The sequence below is a fragment of the Cherax quadricarinatus genome, unplaced genomic scaffold, assembly GCF_038502225.1.
Source record: "Cherax quadricarinatus isolate ZL_2023a unplaced genomic scaffold, ASM3850222v1 Contig3274, whole genome shotgun sequence".
NCBI lineage: Eukaryota > Metazoa > Arthropoda > Malacostraca > Decapoda > Parastacidae > Cherax > Cherax quadricarinatus.
This window is the reverse complement of record NW_027198300.1, coordinates 1-26263: the sequence shown is the minus strand read 5'-3', so window position 1 is coordinate 26263 and position 26263 is coordinate 1. Positions and strand designations below refer to the sequence as shown.

The 26263-nt window shown below is 44.1% G+C and overlaps 1 protein-coding gene across 1 annotated transcript in view; it reads left to right on the top strand.

Annotated features, from left to right (window-relative positions):
* conv (convoluted) overlaps nt 1-26263 on the top strand; it is a 34366-nt gene extending 8103 nt beyond the window's left edge. Inside the window, exons 4-6 of the mRNA XM_070081592.1 lie at nt 4568-4763; nt 13482-13687; nt 26077-26263. Of these exons, the coding sequence (XP_069937693.1) occupies nt 4568-4763; nt 13482-13687; nt 26077-26233 (559 nt within the window). The 3' untranslated portion in view covers nt 26234-26263. The remainder of the gene's footprint in view (nt 1-4567; nt 4764-13481; nt 13688-26076) is intronic.

The window sequence follows — 26263 nt, the reverse complement described above, 5'->3', positions numbered from 1 at the left end:
ATCTTAAGTGTTGTTGTAATGTTCTGATTGTTGTACATCTTAAGTGTTGTAATGTTCTGATTGTTGTACATCTTAAGTGTTGCTGTAATGTTCTGATTGTTGTACATCTTAAGTGTTGTAATGTTCTGATTGTTGTACATCTTAAGTGTTGTTGTAATGTTCTGATTGTTGTACATCTTAAGTGTTGTTGTAATGTTCTGATTGTTGTACATCTTAAGTGTTGTAATGTTCTGATTGTTGTACATCTTAAGTGTTGCTGTAATGTTCTGATTGTTGTACATCTTAAGTGTTGTAATGTTCTGATTGTTGTACATCTTAAGTGTTGTAATGTTCTGATTGTTGTACATCTTAAGTGTTGTAATGTTCTGATTGTTGTACATCTTAAGTGTTGTAATGTTCTGATTGCTGTACATCTTAAGTGTTGTTGTAATGTTCTGATTGTTGTACATCTTAAGTGTTGTTGTAATGTTCTGATTGTTGTACATCTTAAGTGTTGCTGTAATGTTCTGATTGTTGTACATCTTAAGTGTTGTAATGTTCTGATTGTTGTACATCTTAAGTGTTGTAATGTTCTGATTGTTGTACATCTTAAGTGTTGCTGTAATGTTCTGATTGTTGTACATCTTAAGTGTTGTAATGTTCTGATTGTTGTACATCTTAAGTGTTGTAATGTTCTGATTGTTGTACATCTTAAGTGTTGTAATGTTCTGATTGTTGTACATCTTAAGTGTTGTTGTAATGTTCTGATTGTTGTACATCTTAAGTGTTGTAATGTTCTGATTGTTGTACATCTTAAGTGTTGTTGTAATGTTCTGATTGTTGTACATCTTAAGTGTTGTAATGTTCTGATTGTTGTACATCTTAAGTGTTGTTGTAATGTTCTGATTGTTGTATATCTTAAGTGTTGTAATGTTCTGATTGTTGTACATCTTAAGTGTTGTTGTAATGTTCTGATTGTTGTACATCTTAAGTGTTGTAATGTTCTGATTGTTGTACATCTTAAGTGTTGTAATGTTCTGATTGTTATACATCTTAAGTGTTGTTGTAATGTTCTGATTGTTATACATCTTAAGTGTTGTTGTAATGTTCTGATTGTTATACATCTTAAGTGTTGTTGTAATGTTCTGATTGTTATACATCTTAAGTGTTGTTGTAATGTTCTGATTGTTGTACATCTTAAGTGTTGTTGTAATGTTCTGATTGTTGTACATCTTAAGTGTTGTTGTAATGTTCTGATTGTTGTACATCTTAAGTGTTGTTGTAATGTTCTGATTGTTGTACATCTTAAGTGTTGTTGTAATGTTCTGATTGTTGTACATCTTAAGTGTTGTAATGTTCTGATTGTTAAACATCTTAAGTGGTCTTCTCATTATTTATCTTACTCTCCGGTTCGAACCTCTCCTCTGCTTCCTTGTATATTGTTGTCACATATTCCATCATATCATTTGTTGATTTTTCTGCCAATTCTCTGTCCCCTGAACCTCAGGCAGGAAGTTCCTCATGCAGGAAGTTCCTCATGCAGGAAGTTCCTCATGCAGGAAGTTCCTCATGCAGGAAGTTCCTCATGCAGGAAGTTCCTCATGCAGGAAGTTCCTCATGCAGGAAGTTCCTCATGCAGGAAGTTCCTCATGCAGGAAGTTCCTCATGCAGGAAGTCCCTCATGCAGGAAGTCCCTCATGCAGGAAGTCCCTCATGCAGGAAGTCCCTCATGCAGGAAGTCCCTCATGCAGGAAGTCCCTCATGCAGGAAGTCCCTCATGCAGGAAGTTCCTCATGCAGGAAGTTCCTCATGCAGGAAGTTCCTCATGCAGGAAGTCCCTCATGCAGGAAGTCCCTCATGCAGGAAGTTCCTCATGCAGGAAGTCCCTCATGCAGGAAGTTCCTCATGCAGGAAGTTCCTCATGCAGGAAATCCCTCATGCAGGAAGTTCCTCATGCAGGAAGTCCCTCATGCAGGAAGTTCCTCATGCAGGAAGTCCCTCATGCAGGAAGTTCCTCATGCAGGAAATCCCTCATGCAGGAAGTTCCTCATGCAGGAAGTCCCTGATGCAGGAAGTTCCTCATGCAGGAAGTTCCTCATGCAGGAAATCCCTCATGCAGGAAGTTCCTCATGCAGGAAGTCCCTCATGCCTGTGTGTTCACCTTTTTGTAGTATGGCTTCATTCATCTTACCCTTCCTGCTTCCCTCTCCACTTGTAACTCAACTATGTATGCAAAGCTCAGGACTACATAATCACTAGCTCCGAGGGGCCTCTTGTATGTCATGTCCTCAATATTTGAACTACTCAAGGTGAATGCAAGGTCCAGTCTTGCTGGATCGTCCTCTCATGTGTGTATGTGTGTGTGTGTGTGTGTGTGTGTGTGTACTCACCTATTTGTACTCACCTATTTGTGGTTGCAGGGGTCGAGTCTTAGCTCCTGGCCCCGCCTCTTCACCGGTTGCTACTGGGCCCTCTCTCTCCCCGCTCCATGAGCTTTATCAAACCTCGTCTTAAAACTGTGTATGGTTCCTGCCTCCACTACATCATTTTCTAGGCTATTCCACGGCCTTACAACTCTATGACTGAAGAAATACTTCCTAATATCTCTCTGACTCATTTGTGTCTTCAACTTCCAATTGTGGCCTCTTGTTTCTGTGTCCCCTCCCTGGAACGTCCTGTCTTTGTCCACCTTGTCTATTCCACGCAGTATTTTATATGTCGTTATCATGTCTCCCCTGACCCTCCTGTCCTCCAGTGTCGTCAGGCCGATTTCTCTTAATCTTTCTTCATAGGACATTCCCCTTAGCTCTGGAACTAACCTTGTGGCAAACCTTTGTACTTTCTCTAGTTTCTTGACGTGCTTTATCAAGTGCGGGTTCCAAACAGGTGCTGCATACTCCAGTATGGGCCTGACATACACGGTGTACAGTGTCTTGAACGATTCCTTACTAAGGTATCGGAATGCTGTTCTCAGGTTTGCCAGGCGCCCATATGCTGCAGCAGTTATCTGATTGATGTGTGCTTCCGGAGACATGCTCGGTGTTATACTCACCCCAAGATCTTTCTCCTTGAGTGAGGTTTGCAGTCTTTGGCCACCTAGCCTATACTCTGTCTGTGGTCTTCTGTGCCCTTCCCCTATCTTCATGACTTTGCATTTGGCAGGATTAAATTCGAGAAACCATTTGCTGGACCAGGTGTCCAGTCTGTCCAGGTCTCTTTGAAGTCCTGCCTGGTCCTCATCAGATTTAATTCTCCTCATTAACTTCACATCATCTGCAAACAGGGACACTTCTGAGTCTAACCCTTCCATCATGTCGTTCACATATACCAAAAATAACACTGGTCCTAGGACCGACCCCTGTGGGACCCCGCTCGTCACAGGTGCCCACTGTGATACATCATTACGTACCATGACTCGTTGTTGCCTCCCTGTCAGGTATTCTCTGATCCATTGCAGTGCCCTTCCTGTTATATGCACCTGATGCTCTAGCTTCTGCACTAATCTCTTGTGAGGAACTGTGTCAAAGGCCTTCTTGCAGTCCAAGAAGATGCAATCAACCCACCCCTCTCTCTCGTGTCTTACTTCTGTTATTTTATCATAAAACTCCAGAAGGTTTGTGACACAGGATTTGCCTTCCGTGAATCCGTGCTGGTTGGCATTTATACTCTTGTTCCGTTCCAGGTGCTCCACCACTCTCCTCCTGATAATCTTCTCCATAATTTTGCATACTATACATGTCAATGACACAGGTCTATAGTTTAGTGCCTCTTTTCTGTCTCCTTTTTTAAAAATGGGAACTACATTTGCCGTCTTCCATACCTCAGGTAGTTGCCCAGTTTCCAGGGATGTGTTGAAGATTGTGGTAAGTGGTACACACAACATATCTGCTCCCTCTCTAAGGACCCACGGGGAGATGTTGTCCGGTCCCATTGCCTTTGAGGTATCGATGTCCCTTAGCAGTTTCTTCACCTCCTCCTCATCTGTATGTATGTCGTCCAACACTTGTTGGTGTATTCCTTGCTGGTGTCCCCATCTGGTCTGTCCCCCCAGAGTCCTTCCTGTCTCTACTGTAAATACTTCCTTAAATCTCGTGTTGAGCTCCTCACATACCTCTTGATCGTTTCTTGTGAGTTCTCCACCTTCTTTCCTCAGCCTTATCACCTGGTCCTTGACTGTTGTCTTCCTCCTAATGTGGCTATACAGCAGTTTCGGGTCAGATTTGACTTTCGATGCTATGTCGTTTTCATACTGTCGCTGGGCCTCCCTCCTTATCTGTGCATACTCGTTTCTGGCTCTTCTACTAATCTCCTTGTTTTCCTGGGTCCTATGCCTCCTGTACCTTTTCCATTCTCTGTTGCACTTAGTTTTTGCCTCCCTACACCTTCGGGTAAACCAAGGACTCGTTTTGGTCTTCCTATTATTTCTGTTTCCCTTGGTGTGTGTGTGTGTGTGTGTGTGTGTGTGTGTGTGTGTGTGTGTGTGTGTGTGTGTGTGTGTGTGTGTGTGTGTGTGTGTGTGTGTGTGTGTGTGTGTGTGTGTGTGTGTGTGTGTGTGAGTGTGTTGTGCACCAATATGTGTATCTTGCAGGTATACCAACAACCCTGTGGTATGCGACTGCTCGCTACGCCGGGTCCGTGCATGGCTGGATACGTGGTTGGGATCCTGGCGGTGGAGAGATATAGTGTGTGCCTCACCGCTGCACCTGGCTGGCCGCGCCCTCCCTGCTATCTCAGAGGAAGAACTGCGTTGTAGTGACGATCGTCGTGTCCAAGACATCTTTCAGGTATACTTTTTAAAGGGGGGAAAATACTTCTCTATCTTTTAAAAGGGTGGAGGGTAAGCCAGTAGAAGGCCCCAGTCGGATGACCAAAAGTTCAAACTGCGAGTCATCATATGACTAAGACCCGTGTCAGGAAACACTTGTCCTGTTTCCTGACGAACCTTACCTAACTTAACCAGGATGCGACCCACACCAGTCCACTAACACCCAGGAAGTGACTCACACCAGTCCACTAACACCCAGGATGTGACCCACACCAGTCCACTAACACCCAGGATGCCACCCACAACAGTCCACTAACACCCAGGATGTGACCCACACCAATCCACTAACACCCAGGATGTGACGCACACCAGTCCACTAACAACCAGGATGCGACCCACACCAGTCCACTAACACCCAGGATGTGACCCACACCAGTCCACTAACACCCAGGATGCGACCCACACCCAGGATGCGACCCACACCAGTCTACTAACACCCAGGATGTGACCCACACCAGTCCACTAACACCCAGGATGTGACCCACACCAGTCCACTAACACCCAGGATGTGACTCACACCAGTCCACTAAGACCCAGGATGCGACCCACACCAGTCCACTAACACCCAGGATGTGAACCACACCAGTCCACTAACACCCAGGATGCGACCCACACCAGTCCACTAACACCCAGGATGCGAACCACACCAGTCCACTAACACCCAGGATGTGACCCACACCAGTCCACTAACACCCAGGATGCCACCCACACCAGTCCACTAACACCCAGGATGCCACCCACACCGGTCCACTAACACCCAGGATGCGACCCACACCAGTCCACTTGTCGTGTGGGGTTCGGTAGGAGATTTGAGGGTTGAAGGTAGACACACTAGTTGGATGGTAACGATATATATTGTCAGACTGTGGATGGGAGCCCAGGCCTCTGCCTACTTGCCTGTCTATCTCTATCCATCGAGTGAGGCCGTTTCAGAGGTACTCACGTACACATGCGCATCCCGTGACGTCACAGTCACTAGGCTTAGGGATCTTCTATATAAGGCACATGGATGGTACTATAATGCTCAGTTAATCTATACAACACATGTAAGGGGATTCAGCAACTATGCTGACAGCTCGGTCATGTTACGTATGTCGTCTCGACATACACTACTATGCTATAGGCTGAACACGCAGGTGGTGGTTCTGGGCTGATTCTATACAATAACAAAGACGTATTTAACTTTGAACTAATGGATGGTATCATAATGGATGTTAACATCATGAGTTTCATTGTAATGCATTACGACTTATAAGAACAAATCATTGTACAATATGGATGGAATTGATCGATCGATCAGTATTCACGCACTCTACGGATTCTGAGGAAGAATAAATAAATATATATATATATATATATATATATATATATATATATATATATATATATATATATATATATATATATATATATATATATATATATATATATACATATATACAAGGTGAAATTAACAGCAAAGGCAATCTCAGATCATTACTGTCAAATTCTCAGAATACGGAGGGAACGTGAACACGAAAATTTCTGACAAACTGATCAGCTAATAACAAGACACACAGTTGACAGTTTCATTCATCTTTGACATCTAATTATACAGGCTGTTTACATTTAAACCCAATTCTGCGAGGGTGAGGTTTACATATGCAGAATGGTTATCAACTCTGGGAGGATCGAATTCCTCTGCAATGGCGGGAGATCTGACGAGTATCTACAAAAGATACAGCTACATGGACGATCTGAACGAGTATCTACAAAAGATACAGCTACATTCACTAGTGACTGTGGAATTACTAACTCTTCTGCTAGGAGTACTCAACTCGACTATTCGATACAGTAATTCTTGGCTCATTACAAAGTCACTAATGGGTGCTGGTGGCTTCACAGTCAGAATAAGATCTTCCTGGACCAGGAATCGAATCACCAGAACACAAGGGATCGGTTCTTTCTTACTGGAGGAATGAACAAACTCGGTGGAGTGGATGACTCTCCCCGGTTGAAAAAAAAATAACGTTATAACACGCAATATGAGCAAGGGAGAACGAATCTACTATCTCAAACTGCAAGCACAGGAGAAAAGAAATGAACACGGTCAACAATACAGATATTCAATCTGAGTCACACACAGTGACACGAGGTATCAACTATAAGGAAACTTCACTTACAAACGTTAACAACATGTGAAAGTTACTCGAGAAATAACTTCTTACATTGCACGAATTACTATCAACTAGGATAGGATCACCATCTGGAACACAAAGGACAACAACAACACTCAAGTGAACACACTAGCCACAGAAACGTCTTTCTGCAACGGCTTGTGGCGTCAGCAAGAGATAGCATAACTCACTGCAAGTAAAGTTCTTCTCAAAGCGTCCCCTGGGAAGGAACGAGTACTTGAACAAGTCGCCATCGCAGCGATAGTAGTCTCAGCACCCAGGGTTGTCTGAGGTTCCTCTGAAACCCAAGGTAACTGTACACTATCCTGCGTGCACAATATTGTGGCTGGAGTCCAGACAGGAGTGACAGTATTACTAGTGCCTGACCTCTCGGCTACGTTAATAAGTAATGAACGAATCTATAGGAACTTAATCTGAACTTCACATTTCGCAGCAATTTAACAAATCTCAGATACAAGCTGTGAGAACAAACACATTGCTCAAGGGCTAGGTATTGTCTTTCAGTCAGTAAGGGAATGTTAGTACTGTGGACTGATTCATATTGACTTCGACTGGCATGATACACTAAGTGAACATTCAAAAGTGACTGGGACATCTTCTCAGTGAACTTACTCAAGGACATAAAGGCAAGAAAATAAAGAGAATAATTAACACAATAAGCTTAAATGGGAAGAAAATGCTTAACTATTCTGCATAAGTAAATAAAAATTGACAGGTCACACTTTAAACAAGGAAACTCACACAAGAAAATACTCAACTGAATAAACAACACTTGAAAATCAAGAAAAATTGTACTTTACTCAAATCTAATTTGTTCAGCTTTACTTTAAATTGAATGAATGGCACAGTGAGTTGTCTTTACTCTCAATGCAAAAGAGAAATTCAACAACAAATGATTAAATCAATCAATAATGTTAAATTGGACTCAATAAATCTTGTGCAAAATTAAGACAAACTGGGAAAACAATTCACTAAAAATAAAATAAAATGGCACAGAAAGAATAAAATATTATTCACAGAACAGAGCATAAGAAACTGCACTGAAATAAATGTAGCAATACTGCAAATAACAATTGCTAATCAAAAGTACTGCACAACACTACTTAAAATTTCTGCAAGAAAAATTTTAATGGCAACACAATATTTGCACAATAATTATTGCAAAATGAGTCAATGTGCAATAATAAAAAAAATTACAACACAAGAAAATACAGTTTACAAGAAAAGAAAATATATCAAGGAATGAACTGAGTGAACACTTTAACTATTAACTGCAACTTAAGCAACACTTACTGAACAACAAAGAATGATTTACTTTAAAAGAAGAACTTAAAAATTGCACTAAGAGTGAATTTGTTCAATGAAATATAAAAATAATAGATGCAAAAACGCAGAACAAAAAGGTTTGAACAAGTTGTTAGGTAAGACACATATGCAACAGTTAGGTATCTTTATTACGAAACGTTTCGCCTACACAGTAGGCTTCTTCAGTCAAGTACAGAAAAGTTGATAGAAGCAGAAGATACTTGAAGACGATGTAATCAGTCCATCACCCTTAAAGTTTTGAGGTGGTCAGTCCCTCATCGTCTTCAAGTATCTTCTGCTTCTATCAACTTTTCTGTACTCGACTGAAGAAGCCTACTGTGTAGGCGAAACGTTTCGAAATAAAGATACCTAACTGTTGCATATGTGTCTTACCTAACAACCTGTCGGTATTTTATACCATTTTAATGTTCCTTCTGCAGTGTTCCTACATTCTTATGTTCTTAATACTGTAAACACAAGATGATTGTGAAGTGGAAACACAATTATATACTGCTCACATGTTGCACACACAACAAAGGAAAACACTAAGGTACTTACTTCAAGTGTATAAAAAAAAGAAACACAACACAACAGACATAAGATAATGCACAGAAATTAACACTGAATTAAGAAGATAAAAAAATTATTGCAAGCAGTATGTAATAAATACTGAGTCTAATCGAGAGTCACTGAATGTCACTAAGAAAAAAAAAATCAATGGAATACAAAAAAGAAATGTCTCAACACTCACAAATGTCTCTATGAAAAATACTATCACTGTAACGACTTGATGAAGAATTAAGTAGATGGTGGAAGGTTGGAGGATGGAGGCTATCGTCTCGTGGCTGGCTACTGTCCACACGTGATCCTAGAATTTGCGCTTACATCGACGATGGACTTCACACAGGAGGCTTTCAACGGCGGCGCCACTGACGAAGACACACTCTAGCTCTTGACCCCCTATGTGGTCCTTAAAATATGGTGCTAGAACCCGTAGTAAGAGTACCAAAACACAGTGGTAGTGGTTGGGTGAGTGGGCTGAAGCAGGGCTGGGGCTGGGCGGTGGCGAGACCGCGTGGTAACTAGGCCTATGGGATGAATGGCGTAAGCCTCACTGGGGACACCCTCACTGGCGAGAAGATAATTCTAAGCCGGCTGGCTTAAAACAGACCTACGAAATAGCACAACACCACAGGGATGAAAAAGAGCACTCAGAAAGGCTTGGAGCTTGAAGCACAAGCGATGAGGAAGACTGTACCCACGTGGCTTCCTTGAGTACTGGGGTAAGACACCTGGGTTAGTTGCTGGCTGGCTTATCTTAACCCTTCACACAGAATGGCTTGATAACTTCTCACGATGAGCACAGCAGGGGTGGAAAGCTGGCTTGGCAGGCAAAGGCTGGATGGTGTAAGGCTTGGGCTGACTGGGTTGTTCTGACTCCCCCACCACAGACTGTCTACTGGCTTATTTTGCAAACTCGGGTCAACCCATCGGGAGTGATGCAAATAAGCAGATAAACACTAATACAAAGAGACTGACCAGTGAATAATGAAGTGGCTGGTAGACGCTTGGTTGGGGTAGCTGGCTGAGGTAGCTGGCTGGCTAGATCGGCCTACTGGCGACACGAAATGGCCGTCTTACTGGTCGAAAGAAATCTCCATACATCGGCGTAATTATCAATTTTACGCCCACACCGCTGTCACCAAATTGTCGTGTGGGGTTCGGTAGGAGATTTGAGGGTTGAAGGTAGACACACTAGTTGGATGGTAACGATATATATTGTCAGACTGTGGATGGGAGCCCAGGCCTCTGCCTGCTTGCCTGTCTATCTCTATCCATCGAGTGAGGCCGTTTCAGAGGTACTCATGTACACATGCGCATCCCGTGACATCACAGTCACTAGGCTTAGGGATCTTCTATATAAAGCACATGGATGGTACTATAATGCTCAGTTAATCTATACAACACATGTTGTGCAAGAAAGGTATAAAATACCGACAATATGTGTCTTAACTTTCATATACAACACATGTAAGGGGATTCAGCAACTATGCTGACACACTAACACCCAGGATGTGACCCACACCAGTCCACTAACACCCAGGATGCGACCTACACCAGTCCACTAACACCCAGGTACCCATTTTACTGCTAGGTGAACATGGACAACAGTTGTATTAAGGAAACACGTCCTAATGTTTTCCAGCCATACCGGGGATTCGATCCCCGGACTTCAGTGTGTGAGCTGAGTGCGCCAGCGATCGAGCTACTGAAGAAGTTGAATATCAAAATGGTATACAATACCGACAGGTTGGTAGGTAAGACACATAGGCAACAGTTAGGCAACTTTATTCCGAAACGTTTCGCCTACACAGTAGGCTTCTTCAGTCGAGTACAGAAAGTAGGCAGGAGCAGTAGAGATGTGAAGACGATGTAATCAGTCCATCACCCTTGAAGTCGTAGATTTGAGGTTGTCAGTCCCTCAGCTTGATCTTCAGTTAGTTCCAGACAATGGAACTGAACTTCTCCAGGCTGAGGGACTGACAACCTTATATCTACGACTTCAAGGGTGATGGACTGATTACATCGTCTTCACATCTCTACCGCTCCTGCCTACTTTCTGTACTCGACTGAAGAAGCCTACTGTGCAGGCGAAACGTTTCGGAATAAAGTTGCCTAACTGTTGCCTATGTGTCTTATCAACTGGTCAGTTATCATAGCTCTTTATACAGACGCTAACGTTGGTTACACAGTTCAGTATATCACTACTAAATTAGTTAAACAGATCAATTTACAAATTAAAAGCTGTTATCCTGTTATAATTGCCTGTTACAGAGCTCCTGTAACTAGATTGGTAGCACACTCAGCTTACACTGAGGTCCGGGGATCGATCCCCGGTACGGGTGGAAATATTAGAATGTGTTTCCACAAGACACCTGCTGCCCATGTTCATCCATCAGTAAAATAGGTACCTGGGTGTTAGTAGACTGGTGTGGGTCGCATCCTGGGTGTTAGTGGACTGGTGTGGGTCACATCCTGGGTGCTAGTAGACTGGTGTGGGTCGCATCCTGGGTGTTAGTGGACTAGTGTTGGTTGCATCCTGGGTGTTAGTGGACTGGTGTGGGTCGCATCCTGGGTGTTAGTGGACTAGTGTTGGTCGCATCCTGGGTGTTAGTGGACTGGTGTGGGTCGCATCCTGGGTGTTAGTGGACTGGTGTGGGTCACATCCTGGGTGTTAGTGGACTGGTGTGGGTCGCATCCTGGGTGTTAGTGGACTGGTGTGGGTCACATCCTGGGTGTTAGTGGACTGGTGTGGGTCACATCCTGGGTGTTAGTGGACTGGTGTGGGTCACATCCTGGGTGTTAGTGGACTGTTGTGGGTCACATCCTGGGTGTTAGTGGACTGGTGTGGGTCGCATCCTGGGTGTTAGTGGACTGGTGTGGGTCACATCCTGGGTGTTAGTGGACTGGTGTGGGTCACATCCTGGGTGTTAGTGGACTGGTGTGGGTCGCATCCTGGGTGTTAGTGGACTGGTGTGGGTCACATCCTGGGTGTTAGTGGACTGGTGTGGGTCACATCCTGGGTGTTAGTGGACTGGTGTGGGTCACATCCTGGGTGTTAGTGGACTGGTGTGGGTCACATCCTGGGTGTTAGTGGACTGGTGTGGGTCACATCCTGGGTGTTAGTGGACTGGTGTGGGTCACATCCTGGGTGTTAGTGGACTGGTGTGGGTCACATCCTGGGTGTTAGTGGACTGGTGTGGGTCACATCCTGGGTGTTAGTGGACTGGTGTGGGTCACATCCTGGGACAATACTGACCTAATTTGCGGGAAATGTTCAGCATAACAAGGTACTTTCTATATATTAGTATGTCACTGATGTCAGCTATGATCTGTATACCTTGTACATGTACTTGTATACCTTGTACATGTACTTATATACCTTGTACATGTACTTATATACCTTGCACATGTACTTGTATACCTTGTACATGTACTTGTATACCTTGTACATGTACTTGTATACCTTGTACATGTACTTGTATACCTTGTACATGTACTTGTATACCTTGTACACGTACTTGTATACCTTGTACATGTACTGGTATACCTTGTACATGTACTTGTATACCTTGTACATGTACTTGTATACCTTGTACATGTACTTGTATACCTTGTACATGTACTTGTATACCTTGTACATGTACTTGTATACCTTGTACATGTACTTGTATACCTTGTACATGTACTTGTATACCTTGTACATGTACTTGTATACCTTGTACATGTACTTATATACCTTGCACATGTACTTGTATACCTTGTACATGTACTTGTATACCTTGTACATGTACTTGTATACCTTGTACATGTACTTGTATACCTTGTACATGTACTTGTATACCTTGTACATGTACTTGTATACGTTGTACATGTACTTGTATACCTTGTACATGTACTTATATACCTTGCACATGTACTTGTATACCTTGTACATGTACTTGTATACCTTGTACATGTACTTGTATACCTTGTACATGTACTTGTATACCTTGTACATGTACTTGTATACCTTGTACATGTACTTGTATACCTTGTACATGTACTTGTATACCTTGTACATGTACTTGTATACCTTGTACATGTACTTATATACCTTGCACATGTACTTGTATACCTTGTACATGTACTTGTATACCTTGTACATGTACTTGTATACCTTGTACATGTACTTGTATACCTTGTACATGTACTTGTATACCTTGTACATGTACTTGTATACCTTGTACATGTACTTGTATACCTTGTACATGTACTTGTATACCTTGTACATGTACTTGTATACCTTGTACATGTACTTGTATACCTTGTACATGTACTTATATACCTTGCACATGTACTTGTATACCTTGTACATGTACTTGTATACCTTGTACATGTACTTGTATACCTTGTACATGTACTTGTATACCTTGTACATGTACTTGTATACCTTGTACATGTACTTGTATACCTTGTACATGTACTGGTATACCTTGTACATGTACTTGTATTCCTTGTACATGTACTTGTAGAAAACAAAAATTAATGTTATAATGACTAACTCCCAGGTACCTACTTTACTGGTGGGTGAACATTGGACACAATAAACCACTCGCTTCGTCGACAAAATCTAAAATCAAATATTTCTTTAGGTGAACCCTGACGTGAGGTTCAGACTGCTGGGAGAGAACCCGGACGAGATGGATCGGCTGGACGTGTCGTGGTACGTGACCACCAGAGAAGACGTCGGCGGTTTCAAGGTGATGGTCTACAACATGAGCTCTGGTAAAGAGGTCGCCCAACGGCCGTTCTCCTACACGCAGCGTCGCGGTTTCTTCCCGGATGTATCGAGAGGCAGGTAGGTCGCCACGGTTAGGTTATTGATAGGCAGGTAGGTCGCCACGGTTAGGTTATTGATAGGCAGGTAGGTCGCCACGGTTAGGTTATCGAGAGGCAGGTAGGTCGCCACGGTTAGGTTATCGAGAGGCAGCTAGGTCGCTACGGTTAGGTTATCGAGAGGCAGCTAGGTCGCTACGGTTAGGTTATCGAGAGGCAGGTAGGTTGCTACGGTTAGGTTATCGAGAGGCAGGTAGGTTGCTACAGTTAGGTTATCGAGAGGCAGGTAGGTCGCTACAGCTAGGTTATCGAGAGGCAGGTAGGTCACTACAGTTAGGTTATCGAGAGACAGGTAGGTCACTACGGTTAGGTTATTGAGAGGCAGGTAGGTCGCTACAGTTAGGTTATTGAGAGACAGGTAGGTCGCTACAGTTAGGTTATTGAGAGGGAGGTAGGTCACTACAGTTAGGTTATTGAGAGGCAGGTAGGTTGCTACAGTTAGGTTACTGAGAGGCAGGTAGGTCGCTACAGTTAGGTTATTGAGAGGGAGGTAGGTCACTACGGTTAGGTTATTGAGAGGGAGGTAGGTCACTACGGTTAGGTTATCGAGAGGCAGGTAGGTCACTATGGTTAGGTTACTGAGTGGCAGGTAAGTCACTATGGTTAGGTTACTGAGAGGCAGGTAGGTCACTACGGTTAGGTTACTGAGAGGCTGGTAAGACACTATGGTTAGGTTACTGAGAGGCAGGTAGGTCACTATGGTTAGGTTACTGAGAGGCAGGTAGGTCACTATGGTTAGGTTTCTGAGAGGCAGGTAGGTCACTACGGTTAGGTTATCGAGAGGCAGGTAAGTCACTATGGGTAGGTTATCGAGTGGCAGGTAGGTCACTACGGTTAGGTTATCGAGAGGCAGGTAGGTCACTACGGTTAGGTTACTGAGAGGCAGGTAGGTCACTACGGTTAGGTTATCGAGAGGCAGGTAGGTCACTATGGTTAGGTTACTGAGAGGCAGGTAGGTCACTACAGTTAGGTTACTGAGAGGCAGGTAGGTCACTATGGTTAGGTTACTGAGAGGCAGGTAGGTCACTACGGTTAGGTTTCTGAGAGGCAGGAAGGTCACTACAGTTAGGTTACTGAGAGGCAGGTAGGTCACTACAGTTAGGTTACTGAGAGGCAGGTAGGTTGCTACAGTTACATTACTGATAGGTAGGTAGGTCGCTACAGTTAGGTTATCGAGAGGCAGATAGGTCGCTACAGTTAGGTTATCGAGAGGCAGGTAGGTCACTACAGTTAGGTTATCGAGAGACAGGTAGGTCACTACGGTTAGGTTATTGAGAGGCAGGTAGGTCGCTACAGTTAGGTTATTGAGAGACAGGTAGGTCGCTACAGTTAGGTTATTGAGAGGGAGGTAGGTCACTACAGTTAGGTTATTGAGAGGCAGGTAGGTTGCTACAGTTAGGTTACTGAGAGGCAGGTAGGTCGCTACAGTTAGGTTATTGAGAGGAAGGTAGGTCACTACGGTTAGGTTATTGATAGGGAGGTAGGTCACTACGGTTAGGTTATCGAGAGGCAGGTAGGTCACTACGGTTAGGTTACTGAGTGGCAGGTAAGTCACTATGGTTAGGTTACTGAGAGGCAGGTAGGTCACTACGGTTAGGTTACTGAGAGGCAGGTAAGTCACTATGGTTAGGTTACTGAGAGGCAGGTAGGTCACTATGGTTAGGTTACTGAGAGGCAGGTAGGTCACTATGGTTAGGTTTCTGAGAGGCAGGTAGGTCACTACGGTTAGGTTATCGAGAGGCAGGTAGGTCACTATGGGTAGGTTATCGAGTGGCAGGTAGGTCACTATGGTTAGGTTATCTAGAGGCAGGTAGGTCACTACGGTTAGGTTACTGAGAGGCAGGTAGGTCACTACGGTTAGGTTATCGAGAGGCAGGTAGGTCACTATGGTTAGGTTACTGAGAGGCAGGTAGGTCACTACAGTTAGGTTACTGAGAGGCAGGTAGGTCACTATGGTTAGGTTACTGAGAGGCAGGTAGGTCACTACGGTTAGGTTTCTGAGAGGCAGGTAGGTCACTACAGTTAGGTTACTGAGAGGCAGGTAGGTCACTACAGTTAGGTTACTGAGAGGCAGGTAGGTTGCTACAGTTACATTACTGAGAGGTAGGTAGGTCGCTACAGTTAGGTTTTCGAGAGGCAGGTAGGTCACTATGGTTTGGTTACTGAGAGGCAGGTAGGTCACTACGGTTAGGTTTTCGAGAGGCAGGTAGGTCACTATGGTTTGGTTACTGAGAGGCAGGTAGGTCACTACGGTTAGGTTATTGAGAAGCAGGTAGGTCACTATGGTTAGGTTATTGAGAAGCAGGTAGGTCACTACTGTTAGGTTATCGAGAAGCAGGTAGGTCACTATGGTTAGGTTATTGAGAAGCAGGTAGGTCACTACAGTTAGGTTATCGAGAAGCAGGTAGGTCACTACTGTTAGGTTATCGAGAAGCAGGTAGGTCACTATGGTTAGGTTATTGAGAAGCAGGTAGGTCACTACGGTTAAGTTATCGAGAGGCAGGTAGGTCACTACGGTTAGGTTATCAAGAAGCAGGAAGGTCACTACGGTTAGGTTATCGAGAGGCAGGTAGGTCACTACTGTTAGGTTATCGAGAAGCAGGTAGGTCACTATGGTTAGGTTATTGAGAAGCAGGTAGGTCACTACGGTTAGGTTATCGAGAGGCAGGTAGGTCACTACGGTTAGGTTATCGAAAAGCAGGTAGGTCACTACGGTTAGGTTATCGAGAAGCAGGTAGGTCACTACAGTTAGGTTATCGAGAAGCAGGTAGGTCACTACGGTTAGGTTATCGAGAAGCAGGTAGGTCACTACGGTTAGGTTATCGAGAAGCAGGTAGGTCACTACGGTTAGGTTATCGAGAAGCAGGTAGGTCACTACGGTTAGGTTATCGAGAGGCAGGTAGGTCACTACGGTTAGGTTATCAAGAAGCAGGAAGGTCACTACGGTTAGGTTATCGAGAGGCAGGTAGGTCACTACGGTTAGGTTATCAAGAAGCAGGAAGGTCACTACGGTTAGGTTATCGAGAGGCAGGAAGGTCACTACGGTTAGGTTATCGAGAAGCAGGTAGGTCACTACGGTTAGGTTATCGAGAGGCAGGTAGGTCACTACGGTTAGGTTATCAAGAAGCAGGTAGGTCACTACTGTTAGGTTATCGAGAGGCAGGTAGGTCACTACGGTTAGGTTATCGAGAGGCAGGTAGGTCACTATGGTTAGGTTATCAAGAAGAAGGTAGGTCACTACTGTTAGGTTATCGAGAGGCAGGTAAGTCACTACGGTTAGGTTATCAAGAAGCAGGTAGGTCACTACTGTTAGGTTATCGAGAGGCAGGTAGGTCACTACGGTTAGGTTATCAAGAAGCAGGTAGGTCACTACTGTTAGGTTATCGAGAGGCAGGTAGGTCACTACGGTTAGGTTATCAAGAAGCAGGTAGGTCACTACTGTTAGGTTATCGAGAGGCAGGTAGGTCACTACGGTTAGGTTATCGAGAGGCAGGTAGGTCACTATGGTTAGGTTATCAAGAAGCAGGTAGGTCACTACTGTTAGGTTATCGAGAGGCAGGTAGGTCACTACGGTTAGGTTATCGAGAAGCAGGTAGGTCACTATGGTTAGGTTATCAAGAAGCAGGTAGGTCACTACAGTTAGGTTATCGAGAAGCAGGTAGGTCACTACGGTTAAGTTATCGAGAAGCAGGTAGGTCACTACAGTTAGGTTATCGAGAAGCAGGTAGGTCACTACGGTTAGGTTTCTGAGAGGCAGGTAGGTCACTACAGTTAGGTTACTGAGAGGCAGGTAGGTCACTACAGTTAGGTTACTGAGAGGCAGGTAGGTTGCTACAGTTACATTACTGAGAGGTAGGTAGGTCGCTACAGTTAGGTTTTCGAGAGGCAGGTAGGTCACTATGGTTTGGTTACTGAGAGGCAGGTAGGTCACTACGGTTAGGTTTTCGAGAGGCAGGTAGGTCACTATGGTTTGGTTACTGAGAGGCAGGTAGGTCACTACGGTTAGGTTATTGAGAAGCAGGTAGGTCACTATGGTTAGGTTATTGAGAAGCAGGTAGGTCACTACTGTTAGGTTATCGAGAAGCAGGTAGGTCACTATGGTTAGGTTATTGAGAAGCAGGTAGGTCACTACAGTTAGGTTATCGAGAAGCAGGTAGGTCACTACTGTTAGGTTATCGAGAAGCAGGTAGGTCACTATGGTTAGGTTATTGAGAAGCAGGTAGGTCACTACGGTTAAGATATCGAGAGGCAGGTAGGTCACTACGGTTAGGTTATCAAGAAGCAGGAAGGTCACTACGGTTAGGTTATCGAGAGGCAGGTAGGTCACTACTGTTAGGTTATCGAGAAGCAGGTAGGTCACTATGGTTAGGTTATTGAGAAGCAGGTAGGTCACTACGGTTAGGTTATCGAGAGGCAGGTAGGTCACTACGGTTAGGTTATCGAAAAGCAGGTAGGTCACTACGGTTAGGTTATCGAGAAGCAGGTAGGTCACTACGGTTAGGTTATCGAGAAGCAGGTAGGTCACTACAGTTAGGTTATCGAGAAGCAGGTAGGTCACTACGGTTAGGTTATCGAGAAGCAGGTAGGTCACTACGGTTAGATTATCGAGAAGCAGGTAGGTCACTACGGTTAGGTTATCGAGAAGCAGGTAGGTCACTACGGTTAGGTTATCGAGAGGCAGGTAGGTCACTACGGTTAGGTTATCAAGAAGCAGGAAGGTCACTACGGTTAGGTTATCGAGAGGCAGGTAGGTCACTACGGTTAGGTTATCAAGAAGCAGGAAGGTCACTACGGTTAGGTTATCGAGAGGCAGGTAGGTCACTATGGTTAGGTTATCGAGAAGCAGGCAGGTCACTACGGTTAGGTTATCGAGAGGCAGGAAGGTCACTACGGTTAGGTTATCAAGAAGCAGGAAGGTCACTACGGTTAGGTTATCGAGAGGCAGGAAGGTCACTACGGTTAGGTTATCGAGAAGCAGGTAGGTCACTACGGTTAGGTTATCGAGAGGCAGGTAGGTCACTACGGTTAGGTTAGATTACCTCATACTCCTCCTCTCCTTATGCCTTCCTCTTTGTATTGGACTGATGAAGCCACTGTGTGGCAAAACGTTTCCTGAATAAAGATTCCCATATGCTGCATAAGTGTCTCAATCTTCAACTTGTCGGTTTTTCAAACCATTCAGGTAGGTAGTAGGTTGGTAGACAGCAACCACCCAGGGAAGTACTACCGTCCTGCCAGATGACTGTGAAACAGAAACCTGTAACTGTTTTGCATGATGGTAGGATTGCTGGTTTCTTTTTCTGTCTCATAAACACGCTAAATAACAGGGATATTTTGCTACTCCTACTTACATTTTAGTCACACTTCACAGACACGCACATGCATATATATATATACATACATCTAGGTTTTTCTCCTTTTTCTAAATAGCTCTTGTTCCTCTTTATTTCTTCTATTGTCCATGGGGAAGTGGAAAAGAATCTTTCTTCCGCAAGCCATGCGTGTCGTATGAGGCGACTAAAATGCTGGGAGCAATGGGCTAGTAACCCCTTCTCCTGTAGACATTTACTAAAAAAGAGAAGAAGAAAAACTTTATAAAACTGGGATGCTTAAATGTGCGTGGATGTAGTGCGGATGACAAGAAACAGATGATTGCTGATGTTATGAATGAAAAGAAGTTGGATGTCCTGGCCCTAAGCGAAACAAAGCTGAAGGGGGTAGGGGAAATAAATGGGATTAAATCTGGAGTATCTGAGAGAGTTAGAGCAAAGGAAGGGGTAGCAGTAATGTTGAATGATCAGTTATGGAAGGAGAAAAGAGAATATGAATGTGTAAATTCAAGAATTATGTGGATTAAAATAAAGGTTGGATGCGAGAAGTGGGTCATAATAAGCGTGTATGCACCTGGAGAAGAGAGGAATGTAGAGGAGAGAGAGAGATTTTGGGAGATGTTAAGTGAATGTATAGGAGCCTTTGAACCAAGTGAGAGAGTAATTGTGGTAGGGGACCTGAATGCTAAAGTAGGAGAAACTTTTAGAGAGGGTGTGGTAGGTAAGTTTGGGGTGCCAGGTGTAAATGATAATGGGAGCCCTTTGATTGAACTTTGTATAGAAAGGGGTTTAGTTATAGGTAATACATATTTTAAGAAAAAGAGGATAAATAAGTATACAAGATATGATGTAGGGCGAAATGACAGTAGTTTGTTGGATTATGTATTGGTAGATAAAAGACTGTTGAGTAGACTTCAGGATGTACATGTTTATAGAGGGGCCACAGATATATCAGATCACTTTCTAGTTGTAGCTACACTGAGAGTAAAAGGTAGATGGGATACAAGGAGAATAGAAGCATCAGGGAAGAGAGAGGTGAAGGTTTATAAACTAAAAGAGGAGGCAGTTAGGGTAAGATATAAACAGCTATTGGAGGATAGATGGGCTAATGAGAGCATAGGCAATGGGGTCGAAGAGGTATGGGGTAGGTTTAAAAATGTAGTGTTAAAGTGTTCAGCAGAAGTTTGTGGTTACAGGAAACTGGGTGCGGGAGGGAAGAGGAGCGATTGGTGGAATGATGATGTAAAGAGAGTAGTAAGGGAGAAAAAGTTAGCATATGAGAAGTTTTTACAAAGTAGAAGTGATGCAAGGAGGGAAGAGTATATGGAGAAAAAGAGAGAGGTTAAGAGAGTGGTGAAGCAATGTAAAAAGAGAGCAAATGAGAGAGTGGGTGAGATGTTATCAACAAATTTTGTTGAAAATAAGAAAAAGTTTTGGAGTGAGATTAACAAGTTAAGAAAGCCTAGAGAACAAATGGATTTGTCAGTTAAAAATAGGAGAGGAGAGTTATTAAATGGAGAGTTAGAGGTATTGGGAAGATGGAGGGAATATTTTGAGGAATTGTTAAATGTTGATGAAGATAGGGAAGCTGTGATTTCATGTATAGGGCAAGGAGGAACAACATCTTGTAGGAGTGAGGAAGAGCCAGTTGTGAGTGTGGGGGAAGTTCGTGAGGCAGTAGGTAAAATGAAAGGGGGTAAGGCAGCCGGGATTGATGAGATAAAGATAGAAATGTTAAAAGCAGGTGGGGATATAGTTTTGGAGTGGTTGGTGCAATTATTTAATAAATGTATGGAAGAGGGTAAGGTACCTAGGGATTGGCAGAGAGCATGCATAGTTCCTTTGTATAAAGGCAAAGGGGATAAAAGAGAGTGCAAAAATTATAGGGGGATAAGTCTGTTGAGTGTACCTGGCAAAGTGTATGGTAGAGTTATTATTGAAAGAATTAAGAGTAAGACGGAGAATAGGATAGCAGATGAACAAGGAGGCTTTAGGAAAGGTAGGGGGTGTGTGGACCAGGTGTTTACAGTGAAACATATAAGTGAACAGTATTTAGATAAGGCTAAAGAGGTCTTTGTGGCATTTATAGATTTGGAAAAGGCGTATGACAGGGTGGATAGGGGGGCAATGTGGCAGGTGTTGCAGGTGTATGGTGTAGGAGGTAGGTTACTGAAAGCAGTGAAGAGTTTTTACGAGGATAGTGAGGCTCAAGTTAGAGTATGTAGGAAAGAGGGAAATTATTTCCCAGTAAAAGTAGGCCTTAGACAAGGATGTGTGATGTCACCGTGGTTGTTTAATATATTTATAGATGGGGTTGTAAGAGAAGTAAATGCGAGGGTCTTGGCAAGAGGCGTGGAGTTAAAAGATAAAGAATCACACATAAAGTGGGAGTTGTCACAGTTGCTCTTTGCTGATGACACTGTGTTCTTGGGAGATTCTGAAGAGAAGTTGCAGAGATTGGTGGATGAATTTGGTAGGGTGTGCAAAAGAAGAAAATTGAAAGTGAATACAGGAAAGAGTAAGGTTATGAGGATAACAAAAAGATTAGGTGATGAAAGATTGGATATCAGATTGGAGGGAGAGAGTATGGAGGAGGTGAATGTATTTAGATATTTGGGAGTGGACGTGTCAGCGGATGGGTCTATGAAAGATGAGGTGAATCATAGAATTGATGAGGGGAAAAGGGTGAGTGGTGCACTTAGGAGTCTGTGGAGACAAAGAACTTTGTCCTTGGAGGCAAAGAGGGGAATGTATGAGAGTATAGTTTTACCAACGCTCTTATATGGGTGTGAAGCATGGGTGATGAATGTTGCAGCGAGGAGAAGGCTGGAGGCAGTGGAGATGTCATATCTGAGAGCAATGTGTGGTGTGAATATAATGCAGAAAATTCGTAGTTTGGAAGTTAGGAGGAGGTGCGGGATTACCAAAACTGTTGTCCAGAGGGCTGAGGAAGGGTTGTTGAGGTGGTTCGGACATGTGGAGAGAATGGAGCGAAACAGAATAACTTCAAGAGTGTATCAGTCTGTAGTGGAAGGAAGGCGGGGTAGGGGTCGGCCTAGGAAAGGTTGGAGGGAGGGGGTAAAGGAGGTTTTGTGTGCGAGGGGCTTGGACTTCCAGCAGGCATGCGTGAGCGTGTTTGATAGGAGTGAATGGAGACAAATAGTTTTTAATACTTGACGTGCTGTTGGAGTGTGAGCAAAGTAACATTTATGAAGGGGTTCAGGGAAACTGGCAGGCCGGACTTGAGTCCTGGAGATGGGAAGTACAGTGCCTGCACTCTGAAGGAGGGGTGTTAATGTTGCAGTTTAAAAACTGTAGTGTAAAGCACCCTTCTGGCAAGACAGTGATGGAGTGAATGATGGTGAAAGTTTTTCTTTTTCGGGCCACCCTGCCTTGGTGGGAATCGGCCAATGTGTTAATAATAAAAAATGCTGCATAAGTGTCTCAATCTTCATCTAGCTGATATGAATGCCAGACACACCACCTTTCATCACACCAGTAACAACCAACTTGGTCAGCAATTACTCAACTTCACAAACCACAAACACCTAGCTCACCTCGGCCCAGACTTCAACACCTTCTACAACCACACTGGCCAAGGCAAACCTGACATCAATCTGGCAAACTGAGCCAGCTCTCTCTTTAAACACTATGCATATCACCTGGCCCTATCATAGACTCTGATCACATTCCCGTCATCTTACACATCTCCTCCAACCCTATCCTCATTCCAACCACACCTTCCTTCTCCTACAAGAACGCTGACTGGGATGCCTTCAAACAACACATAGACAATATTAACCTCACCTATGACTACAACAACAAACCTATCTCTGACACTGACACTCAACTTGCTCTCATCCAGGACACCATTACACAAGCAGCCAACACCGCAATACCAAAGAAAACCCACACCACTCGTTATTCCTTCGAACCCTCAATCAGAACAACCGCTTCCTCTACAACACACAGATTTAATCAAGTCCGATTAGATCTCACTTACCTCAGAAACAACATACTACACAGTCTAGACCAAGACCACAACAATCACTGGTCACAGCTCATACTACAAGCGGACAAACAGCATATCAAAAATACCAAAGCCTTCTGGAACTTTATCAAAAAAATCAGAGGCACCACTCCCACCAACAAAATCAAACACATCACCCATCACACATCAATGGTCCAAGTCGGACCGAAACGTCGTCGTAAGCTTCTGTCTTTTATGTGCGGGTTATTTGTGTATTGTGTACATCACCCACAACAACACACACATCTCAGACCCGCAGGCTGCTACTAACATCTTCAAACACATCTGGGAAAACATCTTCCACCCTCACCCACCCCACCCTAACACTATCCATCACATTCAGAACATAGAACACTGGAACACTACACACACATACAAAACAACACCAGACAGCCACATCCATCTGGACTCTCTTACCTCCTCCCAAGAACTTGACACTCCTTTCACCAACACAGACGTTAAAACTCTCCTCAGACATCTTCCTCCCAAGGCCCCTGGTGCCTCTGGCCTAAACCATATTATCCTGAAACACCTTCCTGACTCTATCATTACTGCCTATACAAACCTCCTCAATGCCTCCCTTGCCTCTGGATACTTCCCTTCCCTCTTCAAAGCTGCTACTACTATCCTCCTTCCTAAACCCAATAAAGACCACTCTGACCCTAGAAATTATCGCCCTATCAGCCTCCTCGAAACTTTAGGAAAACTCTTTGAAAAACTCATCAACCATCGCCTTCGCAGATACCTGGAACACAACTCTCTACTTTCTGATGACCAGTTTGGCTTCAGAACACAGATCCACACAAGGTGCCATTAACATCATTCTCAACTACATCCACATCTACACAAAACAAAGAAACAGGACAGCCCTGGTTGCAAAAGACGTCGAAAAAGCCTTTGACACTGTCTGGTACGAAGGGCTCAAGTACAAACTCTGCACTAACTTCAACCTGCTTCTCACTACTCGTAAACTCCTCAGCAACTTCCTAGACGGCCGTACCATGAGAATAAAATTCCAAGGCTGTTACTCTGACTACTTCACACTAAATGCCGGAGTACCCCAGGGATCTGTCCTCTCCCCTACCCTCTACATTTTATACACTAACGACATTCCAACACCTGTATACCACAACTCCATCACACTAGCCTATGCAGACGACATTACACAACTTATCACTCATGCCAATATAGATACACTCACACACAAAACACAAAATGAGGTCGACAGGATAGCCATCTGGGAACAAAAATGGAGGATCAAAACCAATGCAGCTAAATCCAGCATTACGTATTTTAACTACAGGAAACGTGATCCTCCATTACCTGTCGATCTCAGCACAGCTGACACCCGCACTTACATCCCCATCACACAATCTGTCACTGTCCTTGGCGTTAATCTTGACTACCTTCTTCGTTTACACGGACACATTCACTCAAGGCATGCAATAGCTAGTAAGGCCCTTGCGGGCCTCTACAAACTGAAACATGCCTCTCAACGCACCAAACTACACCTCTACAAATCCCTAATATGTCCTCTGATAACTTACTCTCCTCTAGCTCTCTCTCTTGCAGCAAAAACAAACTTACTTAAACTGCAGCGTGTCCAGAACAAGGCGCTGCGCTGGGTGCTTGATGTCAGATGGGAGGACTTCGCCACAAGCGAGTCTCTCCATACCCAATAAGACATCCCTGCGCTGAATCTGTACTGGAAGACGCTCAGTGACAGACAGATAGACAAACTTGAGACACGACTTGACTACTAGACCTCTCTCCTTGACGAAGACATTCGCAGACCCACAAACCAACAAAACCTTTTCTACTCCTTGCATGATCCTGCTCCTAACCCTATTTACAAATAACCTTGGATTCTATGACAGGTACCTTCTCTGACAGGTACCATTCTCTGACCCACGTTCGCCTTAGCTTTTGGGTTAAGACATGGCCCAGTTCTACACTCCTTTCTAGCGCTAAACGTCGCATGTCCCTTCCTCCCCGCTCACCCCACCGGAGTCCCAACAGAAGAGCCTGAATTTCTCTTCTCAATATCTGTCCCACGATCGCCTTCGCTGCTGGGTTAAGCCCTGGCTCTATTTCTACGACTAAGAACACTCCTCTCCAGCACTATTCTTCATCTGTCCCGTCTTCCCCGCTCATCCCATCTGGGATCTTATCTGAACTTTCGTTCGTTCGTGCTTGATCTTCAGTTAGTTCCAGACTTTGGAACAGAACTTCTCCAGGCTGAGGGACTGACAACCTCAAATCTACGACTTCAAGGGTGATGGACTGATTACATTGTCTTCACATCTCTAATGCTCCTGCCTACTTTCTGTACTCGACTGAAAAAGCCTACTGTGTAGGCGAAACGTTTCGGAATAAAGTTGCCTATGTGTCTTATCTACAGTAGGATTCTTCAGTCAAACACAATGACAGCAGATGTGGCAGTGAAGGTGATGTAATCAGTCTATCAACCTTGGAGAAAAAGTATTTGAGGTGGTCAGTCCCTCAGCCTGGAGAACAGTTCAGTGCCATGGTCTGGAACAAAGTTGTCAGTCCCTTAGCCTGTAGAAGAGTTCAGCTACATGGTCTGGAACAAGGTTGTCAGTCCCTTAGCCTGGAGAAGAGTTCAGCAATACTGAGGGACTGATTACCTTGTCTTCCACTGTCTTATGTATATAGGTCTGCAAGACTGAGGGACTGATTACCTTGTCTTCCACTGTCTTATGTATATAGATCTGCAAGACTGAGGGACTGATTACCTTATCTTCCACTGTCTTATGTGTATTGGTCTGCAAGACTGAGGGACTGATTATCTTGTCTTCCACTGGTTTTTGTAAATATGTCTAGTCTTTAGATTATACCTATGTACTGATAAAGCCACTGGATGGCGAAACGTCTACGTGTAAAGATACTCAGATGTTGCACATGTGTCTAATTCCTCGTCTTCTGCAACGGAGCCGTGTCAACAGTGATTCTAACTTCAGCACCTTACAGGTACCGTGTCTGTGTAGCTGTGACAGACTCCAAAAACCGGACCCGCGCCCTCCAACCATCCCAGTGTCATGGGTTCTACGTCAGTCATGCCCACGCGCCCACGCCCACCCTCATCTTCCTCCTGACCACCCTCATGGCTTCCCTATGGCTCAGGTGACAACTATATGAGACGCTCAGGTGACAAGAA